The sequence below is a fragment of the Populus euphratica genome, unplaced genomic scaffold (genome assembly GCF_000495115.2).
Source record: "Populus euphratica unplaced genomic scaffold, PopEup_1.0 scaffold169.1, whole genome shotgun sequence".
NCBI lineage: Eukaryota > Viridiplantae > Streptophyta > Magnoliopsida > Malpighiales > Salicaceae > Populus > Populus euphratica.
Genome location: NW_011500053.1, coordinates 29,706 through 39,955, shown reverse-complemented (window position 1 = coordinate 39,955; position 10,250 = coordinate 29,706). Strand labels below are relative to the sequence as shown.

Sequence of the window (10,250 nt, the reverse complement as noted above, 5' to 3'; positions counted from 1 at the left end):
TCTACTTTATTTGGATGGAAAGGTAAGACATAGACCTACAACTTTCATGCGAGTCCAAGATTCAATTCTGTCGTTTTCAAGTTCAAATCTTAGCAACAACAAAGAAGTTGGAATCTGTCCTATAGCTCAGACACTATTCGGTTTTTAGTTCATATCTTGAGTTCTAGAAGCCCAAATGAGCTCTGGTTTTTTTTTTTTGTTGGAAAGCTAAGACAACTGCCCACAACTTATATAAATTAAGGGGCTTTAATTCTGATGTTAGAAACAATGTTTTGGCCAGCCAACAATATCAATAACCAACAGCCACCAATGTCAAAAACCAGCCACCAAATTAATGGTTGGTCACCAACTATTTTCTTATTCAACCAATCAATAGTTCTGAATCTTAGCCTATAAAAGGAGGCATCTGTCATGTATTTAGATATTATTTTTCAGATCATAATCATCTTCTTGCTTTCTCTTTTTATATCTTTGTAATGTTCAAGTTTTCTTTCATTTTATATTAATCTCTTATTTATGCTCTTTCATTTTCTTTCCTATACTTAGGTAACTTATATCATGTTTATGTTCTTATATTGTTTATTTATGTTTTTCTTTTTCTTAATGTTTAGCTAAGTTTATTATGTCAATGTGAAAAGGTTCCACTAATGGTGTTAGAATAGGTATAATATAAACTCAACATGGATTTCAATGTTTATATCTAAGATAGTTTGCTATTAACATGTTTTATCTTTTTATCTTACTAATTCTTAATACCTTACTTGTTAAATGGTTAATCTAGATTTATGTTGTATAACACTTGGTACATCAAATGTTTGATCCTTCATAGTCTTCGAGCGACATCGTTATTATGATAGAAATTTAATTTGTTGTTAACATAAGATAGCAACATAAATGCGTGATGATATTTATAAGTATGGTGTTATTCAGATAAGATAATTAATATGATCATGATTTATAATGAGCTAATAACGATAAATCATCCAATTGGAACTTCCTTTGCATATGGTTTCTAGTTGAGTAATAAAAAGAGTTTATATTATATTTATTTGAAATACCATTAGTGAATCCTCTAACCTTGACATCTGTTTTATCATTGTTTAATCCTTACATCAATATCACATCCCAAAACTCTCTTCAACCTTTTTTTTTTTGTTATTATTCTCTTCAAAAAAATTTTTTTATTTGTGATTTGTATAATTCACCTCCCTGTGATTCAACCCCAGTCTTGCCGAGTTATATATTATTTTGACACTCCTGCATTTAGGATAAGACATCAACTCTTTGATCGTATCAATACACAAAAGTCATAAATGTGATTTCTAATTAGTTATTATTTAAAGACACTCACTTTGAATTGAACTATATCTTCTAGTTTTCTATGCATATTCAAACTTTGTCAAACAATTATTTTTTCTTGGTTTTTCATAACCCAAACTTTGATGTTTTTGGTTAATCAAGGACTTGGTTGATGCTTTTGATTTATGGTCCATATTTGCTTTCTTTTCTTGTTTTGTAATGAATAATTATTGTATATTTGATTGAAATATACATATTTATTTCAGGTTTTTTTAAAAAAAAATGTCACATACCATGTTTCTTTTAAAATATAGTATGATTTGAATTGATAAATACAATAAAAACTAAAAAAAATGAAAATAAAAAAAATTAATATAAGAAAGAAAACAATTGCAATAAAAGAAAAATCATGAATGCTTATGAAATGATATAACAAAGATAAAAACTACAAAATATATAAATAAAAATAAACATAAAAAAATTAAGAGTATATGAATTTCTATGCATTAACCCGCAAAGATAATTCTTTAAATAAGTCATCCTAAAAATATATTTAGGAGTGTGATAGATAATATTTTTTAAAATATTTTTTATTTTAAAATGTATTAAAATAATTATTTTATTTTTTACATAAGTATTTTAAAAAAAATTTAAAAAAATTATTTTAAATTTAAAAAAAATAAAAATAAAAATAAAATTTTTCAAAAATATTGTCGAACACAGTGTTAAATGGTCCCTAACAATTACCAGCAAACAAAATCGGGCCTGGTCTCGAAATATCACCCAGAGGATAGGGCGGTTTCATTGGCACTTTTATCTCTCTCTCTCTCTCCCGCCTCCCATCCATAAAGAAAAGAAAAAAACAGACGCGCGCATACTTGCATATATTTTTCTCTAGTCTACCTCCCGTGTCTCTCTTCCCCTCTCCGACCTTGCTTTACAGTCCATCGTCGATTCCTTCTCCTAAACTAACAATCCAAGAAGAGCCAACACATGGACGCTTCGATTCTAGGACACCCGAGTTCTCTCTTCGTCACGCGCCTACGCGCTTCCACCACAGCATCTGCTGTTTCCCTCGCTCACCAGATGCCGTGCCTTCTATTTTCTCCTCCTGGAACGAAACTTGTCTCCTTATCATCCGTTTCTTGCCCTCGCAGGTCGTCTTCCTTTGTAGCTGCTGCAAGTAGTGGCACCTTGATGGCTAATTCTGTAACGCGCTCTCACCCTTATCCACTTTGTTCTTATCCTTTGGAAATTCAATATTTGCTTGAGATTTCGTTACTTTTCTTTTCTTTGGTTTGTTTTTATGGGTAATTAGCTGAGCCCATTGAGATTTAAACGAAGAATTTGGTTCTTTTAATGCTTATTGTGGGAGATAGGAATCAAGTATCAGTGATGCAATGCATCAATTGGGTTGTGAGAAACACCTTGTTTACTTCTATTGATGCGTTAAAGACACCAATTTTACTTGTGGGTGTGTGTTGTCTATTGAGAGGACTTGAATTTTGGAGTGAAAGCCATGTTGAAAGTTGTGTGTTGTTGAGTGTAAGCAATGTCGGTATTAGGGAATTCTTTACCGGAAAGTGTCACGCACTTCGGTACTATGATGGAGAAAGAATTCAATTTGGTAATTTAATTGTACTTTATGTTGTTGGGGTTTTAGTCTGAAGTGGCATAGGTCAGGATTAGTACACGGATCTGGGGTTGGTCTTAACTTCAAAAAATATCAATCAAAAGAATGAGGATTTGTGGCAGATTCAATTTGGTTTTAATGCAATTGAGGTTGTTTCGCACTTTTAAGTGTGATATGAAAGTTATTCTTCTTCGATAGATGATTGTTTTTCTTTGACTTGCTGATGTGCAGCCAAAAAGTGGGGTTTATACAGTTGGTGATTTTATGACTAGGAAAGAGGATTTGCATGTTGTAAAACCTACAACAACTGTAGATGAAGGTATTTGTTAGATTTCTAAATTTTTCCATAGTGTACTACACAGTTTTTTAACACATATATGTGTTGTGTTTTTGCCAACAGCACTTGAGGCTCTTGTGGAACATAGAATTACTGGTTTCCCTGTGATCGATGATGACTGGAAACTGGTAACCCCTCCTTGTCTTTTTGTTTGGTTTGTTAGTCTGGTTATTAATAATGTAGATTCTTTATTTTACTTTTTTGTTTCAAGTGAAAGATAACAATTAACATCCGGTTTCTGGATTCTAAAAATTTTTTGAAGCTATTTGCCATACTTTCTGAAGACAAGTCAAGATATCAGATTATTAATCATCCAAATTGGCTCAGGGTTCCCCAATCTGAGAGTCATGTGCAGTCTTCTCTTCTTAGACAAACAATTCACACGAATGTCTTTTGCTTAAGCTTTTTATTCCCCTCCTAACACCAACCAGTTTAGGATGTTATTATTCAACTGTAAATATCGTTGACCCAAATAATTTTGAAGATGAAGAGTAGTAATGGCATAACCTGCTTTGAAAAATTTAAGCAATCCTTAATCAGTTGGTATGATGAAGAAATTTTCTGGATGCATCAAATAGATACTCGCATCTTTCTAAGCTTTTGCTTTTAATATGGTGGTGCCATTTTATAGATGTGTATGCCTTTTCTTAGACTGGTTCCAATCATCATTTTCTGGGGTTATGATTATAATCTATGGGTGCAGTGTATTTGCAATTTTCTTATGAGCAAACTCAATTAGGATATGGGAATGATTTGAATGTTCTTTGCTATTGTAGGTTGGTCTTGTGTCAGATTATGACTTGCTAGCATTGGACTCCATATCAGGTAATTTAAAATAATCAAGCTAATCTTAGCCTTCATTTTCTTGCTGTTTCAGAAAAGAACAAATCGTTCTGTCCTTCTATGTTCTTGCAATTTCTTTAATCCACAATATAGTTGAAGTTATGAGTAACTGGCGTCAGACCAGATGCTTGATATGAATAAAATTTGTAATTTAACATTTCTCACATCTGGGATTTGTTTCAATGTCTCAACTAGGTGGTGGAAGAACTGAAACTAACATGTTTCCTGAAGTTGACAGCACGTGGAAAGTATGTGATAGCTCTCTCCTTTTTTTAAACACAGACTTGCACACTTTCTATGTGAAGACATGCATTTATTGTTATGCGCCCACCCTTTGACATTTGTTTCCCAATATTGTTTGTATGGAGCTCCATAAACCAGCCTCTTTGCAGTAAGGCTTTCGGAAGGTTATGCTCCTCTGATGGGTGAGAGTTTTGAGAATTTGTTCTTTTAGGTATGAATGGATGGGGCTGGAAAAAAAAAAATTGATCTTTTAAGTTCAAGGCTTTAAACTGAAATTGACTTCAACTGAGCTTGACATACACTTGGCAATCTTTTAGTGCCTTAAACAGTTGAGGGCATTAGTGCGAATAAGGCAACTCATACTGGTAGATAAGGTCCCAAGGGTGCAGGGCATATGGTTGGGTTTTGTAACTGGTTTAGAAGTTGCTCACTTACCTCTAGTGTGTATATTGCTGGGTATCTGACTTCTGAATGCTTTTTATTTCTGCAATCAGAAACAACCTCAGAGATAGCCCAAGTCACTTTTTCTGGTGAATGCCTAGAGCCTAGAGTGTTGACTTGTTCTTTGGGGAAACATGTCTTACTGTCCAAGACCTTGGCCAAAAAAAGTATCAAGGGTGCCTTGAAATGTTTTTGATGACTTGCAGTTAGCTTCATGTTCCTTTCATACATGTGCACGCGCGTGGGTGTGATTGAATGGTTTTTGAGATTCTGATTTGCTTTTCTTCTGTTCTTGGATGCAAATCTGACCATGGCCATAAAAAGTGTCAGGATTGTTTTAAAATGCTTCTGATGACTTGCAGTTAGCTCATGTTCCTTTCATACATGTGTATGTGTGTTGGCCAAAAAAAAAGTGTCGAGTGCCTTAAAATATTTTAGATGACTTGCAGTTGGCTTCATGTTCCTTTCCTACATGTGTATGTGTATTGGCCAAAAAAAAAAGTGTCGAGTGCCTTAAAATGTTTTAGATGACTTGCAGTTGGCTTCATGTTCCTTTTATACATGTGTGTGTGTGTTCAGCCATATCATGTTTCAATGGAAAAGGCATCTGGTCAACAAACTGAACTTCGAGTTCTATAGAGTTTAAATGCTAGAAGCTCCTCTCTTGCTAGTACTTGTCTGTCCTTCACATCTAGTAGAAATTGGATTGTCTTTATGAAATTGCATTATAGAGAAATTGGTTTCAAGAATCATGTGCTCTGAATCTGCAATTACGACCATGTTTCTTGACCTTATCTTAATCATGAAATATGAAGACACAATCTAGACACCTTGAAGTCAGAAAAAGCGGCATGGTTCTGTTTGTTGCAGGCACTCAAGCTGCTTAATAGTTGATAAGATGCTGCATATGATCCAACCATGTACATCTCTGATCCAATATAGTAAATGATGATTGCAGACTTTTAATGAGGTGCAAAGGTTGCTCAGTAAAACCAATGGGAAGGTTGTTGGTGACTTGATGACACCAGCACCAGTCGTTGTTCGCGAAACCACCAATCTTGAGGATGCTGCAAGGTACTATCAGCCTTTCTTTTTCTGCTTTTTTTCTTAATGCCTGTTTGAGATTGTGATATCGGTTGCAGTTCAAAATGTTTTTCGTTTAGAAATACATCAAAATATTGTTTTTTTTTGTTTTTTAAATTATTTTTTAGATCAGCACATCAAAACAATATAAAAATATTAAAAAAATAATAATTTTTAGTAAAAAAATATTAAAATTTAAGAGAACCGTGTTCCCAAATAGTCTCTTAGTTGTTCTTTTTAAATATTTCTTTTGATTTGTTTATGCTTATTCTGAAAAGCTGTGACCTAAAATTAACTTCTGACTCGGTTTATGTAATGCCAGATTATTACTTGAGACAAAATATCGTCGACTTCCAGTTGTTGATGCTGATGGCAAGCTGGTAAGAGATGTCGACTTTTGTATTGATTAATCTCTTGTAATCATGTTTAGTGGTGGTTTAATTGGCCATTTCCCCCACCGTTGAAGGTTGGAATTATCACAAGAGGAAATGTTGTAAGAGCTGCTCTACATATAAAACATGACATTGAAAGGAAAGCATAGTATCCCCGTATTTATTCAAGAAAAAACTGAAGCAGTCGACATGGCAAGCTGGGCCTGGGAATAATCTTGTTAAGCGAGGTGTTTCGAGCTAAGGACAAAAAAAAGGTTGGAAGAGATTAGCTGCTTCATACAACAATTTCGGCTCAAGTTTGTATCGCATCATTTTTCGACTGTTCCCAGTGTAGTACTGGTAGTTATAATTACAAGGATCAGTGACTGTGGGAACCAATAATTCTTGTTGGCCCCTCTGTTCTACCCCATCCATGATGTGAATTATTCCCTTAAACTGAGAGGGACAGAAACTGAAACCAGATAATCAAAATGTTACATGGATATACACTTTACATATATGTTAATGAGTTCATCGTAGGACTGAAGCATGATCATGGAGGCCTATTCAAATTTCTGATATGTTTGAAGCTGATAGCAGGCATTTATTTAATCATCCTTGCAGAACACATTAAATACTGATTGCTGAACCTAATAGTGGAAGAGACTTAACATCGCAAAAAAACTCGGAAGGGCGTATGACTATTACGTGCGAAGTGCTATTATGTGTGCTTTTTCGGTCATTCCAATCCAATTTTGGTGGCCAAATGTGGGTTTTGTTGAAAACCATCTAACATCTATGAGCAGACATCTTCTATTCTAGGAATACCAGGCAGAATGTTTGGATGAAATAAGGAAATGTCTGAAGACAGCAAACCAATCACTTGCGGATTTGGAATCTCTTACCATCTTTTATGTGGTTATTGCTGGACACCTTTTTATGCTTGGAAGTATTTGAAGCTCTTTACAGTGCTTATAACAGCGCATGTCTGTTGCTTCTTTCTTTTTTCTCTTTTTTTTTGGTGGATAATCCATTCATGGCAGGCATGACTCCTTTAAATGCACTGGTGGACCAACCTGAGCTAGTTTTACAACTTAGAAGCACTATTATTTGCCAAAGGATAATGGCTGGTATCATTGAATGTTCAGCAACAACATGAAGAGTTTTAGGATCATGGTAGCATATTAAAATTATTAAAATATATATATAAAAAAAATATCAATTTCATATTTTCAAAACAATTAAAAATACTTAGAAAAATCACCTATGAGCCATGTGAATCACTCGCGAAATTTTTTGTCTCGATTGGCGTTATCATGTGAAATTGGACATGTTATTATCAATGTAAGAATCAGAATCGGTAACATTTATCCGCTAATGGCGGGCTAATTGTTTGTCCTCTCCTGTCTAACAGTGGCAGGCAACTTGTTTCTGCGATTTTCAAATAGATCTGAGTGTTCGTAGGTCTTAAAGCAAATGCTAATTTTCTTGTTAAGAAATCAGGAGCGGCGATTTGACAGGTGATGGATCATCTCAGGTAGCAAAACTCATCAAATTGGCCCCATTATCATAGTCATCATGCACTGGCAAGATAGCAGCAATCACTCTCCTCTGACTCACTTTTTCCCCTTGTGCGCGCAACTCAAATTTAGCAACAGTGCAGAACCAGAAAAGATCCAAACTCAAAATTTAATCGCTTTTAGTAGTTATAACTTTAGTGGTTAGCATGGCTATTTGCACCAACTGCTGGCTATGTAGGCCACCTCCTGTTCCCCAGCTCTTCAGCTCAACATCCCTTATCTCCAAAAAGAAAATTTTGCTAAGTGGGCAAACCCCCCTGCCTCTCTCTCTCTCTCTCTCTGTTGCATCCATGTCCCATGAATACAGAACAAGGAAGGATAACTGATTGTTCTTCAATCCAATAATATCTAGGAGAAAGAGTCCAACAGAGTTCCAAGCCTATCTTATACTATAGAAACCAAGGAGGGGGAAAACAATATAATTGGAACATAAAACATCCTTTAATTATGATCCATAAACCCAGTAATTTACATTTACCAAAATTTGCTTAATTACCATAACAGAAGAAGAAGAAAAAGGTTTAATCAATTAAAAAACCCTAGCTAAATTTAACAAGTGGAAAACATGAACTACTTGACTAGTAAGTAAAATACTACTACTAACTTTAAAATTGATTAATCCAACATACAAGGCTTCATGATTTTGATCAGCCATATAACAGTACCTTCCCACCGTACCACAACCGGTGGTTTAACTCCTCTTCCACTCATCTCCATCGGAATCCTCTGGGTCAGGCACCTTATTCAAGTCAACCGGCCGTGACTTCAACTCTCTACTATCAACGACCGTTTCATTATTATCATTACTACAGCTACTATTATTACTGTTTCTTTGACGGTCATCATGATGGAGGTGGTGGTGGTGGTGGTGGTTTAACGCTGTCTCAATAGCGTCAACATGAGCTCCAACCTCAGTTGCTCTTTTCCTTATAGAAGCAGCTGACATGTCCCCGCATGATCCACCGCCGCCGAAACCCTCTGCAGCCAAAAATTCAGGAAAATTGAGCCTCGCCGATGGCCCTCTCAAATAAAAAACGGCGGTGTCATAAGCACGAGCCGCCGCTACTGGTGTTGAGTAGGAACCAAGCCAAATCCTTGACCTTTTGTTGGGCTCTCTTATCTCAGCCACCCATTTTCCCCACTTCCTCATCCTTATCCCCTTGAATTGCCTCTCACTTTCTATCCCTCCTCTCTTTCTTGTTGCCATATCCTTGTCTACTCCACTTTCCATCTCAAAACAATAAAACGATAAAATAAACTTATTCAAGGTTCGAATACTTGAACAATTTTCATGGAAGAAATAAAGCGTTGGGATTGGGATGAGAGCAGAGAGGCAACGTTTTGGGGGGTTTCTTGGAGAAGAACAAGGGGTATCATTTGGGGAAGGATACACGTTGATAATAATTCTTTGAAAGGATTTTTCTTTTCTTTTTCTTTTTTTTCTTTTCTTTTGGCTAACTGGGTGATCGGGAGAAAGAGAGAAAATCCAAATTCACCGACACAATCTTTGTGAATTTGTTTAAAAGGAAAGGGGTGCGAACTGATTACCTTATATGGTGTGGAGGGCACAAAAGGAAAATACAAATATATATATATTATCGTAGAGGTTGATGTTTCTTGATGTTTCCTCTTTCCTTCTAGGTTATGTTTGGGCTGAGCTCGGCAATAATTGACTTGCACAAAAAGACAAAGAAAGAAGAGGGGGTGGAAGAGAAAAATACAGCATAGGCATGGAATCCAATTATTATGGCTAAATTATAAGAAGTCCTCAATTTTAGCTAAAAAACAAACTTTTATCTAAATTTAACAAAATATTTAAATTTTCATCCTTAATAATATAATGGTTTAAATTTACTTTTAAATAATAGAAAGTAATAAAAATATTTATAAAATTTTTTATGATGCCCATTATTTATATTCCTTGCTATATTGTTCATATAATAGAATTCAAGAAAAGATCCACTTAAAATTCTTATGACTATAAAGCTTATTCATGTATCTAGGATCCAAGAATAAATTATATTCCTTTAGATTTAAGTTTATCAGATGGCTAGTTTATCTATTGATCTGAAAAGGATTGTTTAAATCCTTAAATGTAATTATTACCTAACAAGTCTAAATGTTCATTTTTAAATTGAGATATAAAGTATACACATAACTTAACAAGTTAATATCTTCAGGTAAAAGGTTGGCTAGGGGATCTATGATCCCCTGTAAGCTTAAAACTAAACTAGTTAGACATATCATGAAGTTAATTGTTCAATCTAAGTGTGTTCCATTTAGATCAAATCTAGTCTATTCATAATCAACTACAAAAATAAAATGTACATAAACTACATTAAAGCATGTTTACTATCCATGTGTTCTCTAAAGATTGATCCTATTATCATTAATATTAGAGTCAAATATGGATGAGAAGG

General features: G+C 34.6%; 2 protein-coding genes and 1 long non-coding RNA gene across 3 annotated transcripts; 1 reads left to right on the top strand and 2 right to left on the bottom strand.

Moving 5' to 3' along the window:
• The first annotated feature begins 2,065 nt into the window (after window positions 1-2,065).
• Window positions 2,066-6,826, top strand: LOC105107734 (CBS domain-containing protein CBSX1, chloroplastic-like). Its single transcript, XM_011001765.1, has 8 exons — window positions 2,066-2,508; window positions 3,164-3,251; window positions 3,333-3,397; window positions 4,046-4,094; window positions 4,308-4,360; window positions 5,755-5,870; window positions 6,202-6,259; window positions 6,346-6,826. Exons 1-8 carry the CDS (start codon window positions 2,293-2,295, stop codon window positions 6,418-6,420), a joined length of 720 nt encoding a protein of 239 aa, XP_011000067.1. The 5' UTR covers window positions 2,066-2,292; the 3' UTR covers window positions 6,421-6,826.
• On the bottom strand, window positions 4,573-5,748 carry LOC105107733 (uncharacterized). Its single transcript, XR_838938.1, has 2 exons — window positions 5,345-5,748; window positions 4,573-5,012 (listed from the first exon to the last, which is right to left on the bottom strand). It is a non-coding gene; the product is annotated as an uncharacterized LOC105107733 (long non-coding RNA).
• A 1,423-nt stretch (window positions 6,827-8,249) lies between the features above and the next one.
• On the bottom strand, window positions 8,250-9,389 carry LOC105107732 (ethylene-responsive transcription factor RAP2-10-like). The gene has a single exon (XM_011001764.1). It carries the CDS (start codon window positions 9,059-9,061, stop codon window positions 8,522-8,524), a length of 540 nt encoding a protein of 179 aa, XP_011000066.1. The 5' UTR covers window positions 9,062-9,389; the 3' UTR covers window positions 8,250-8,521.
• Window positions 9,390-10,250: the final 861 nt, after the last annotated feature.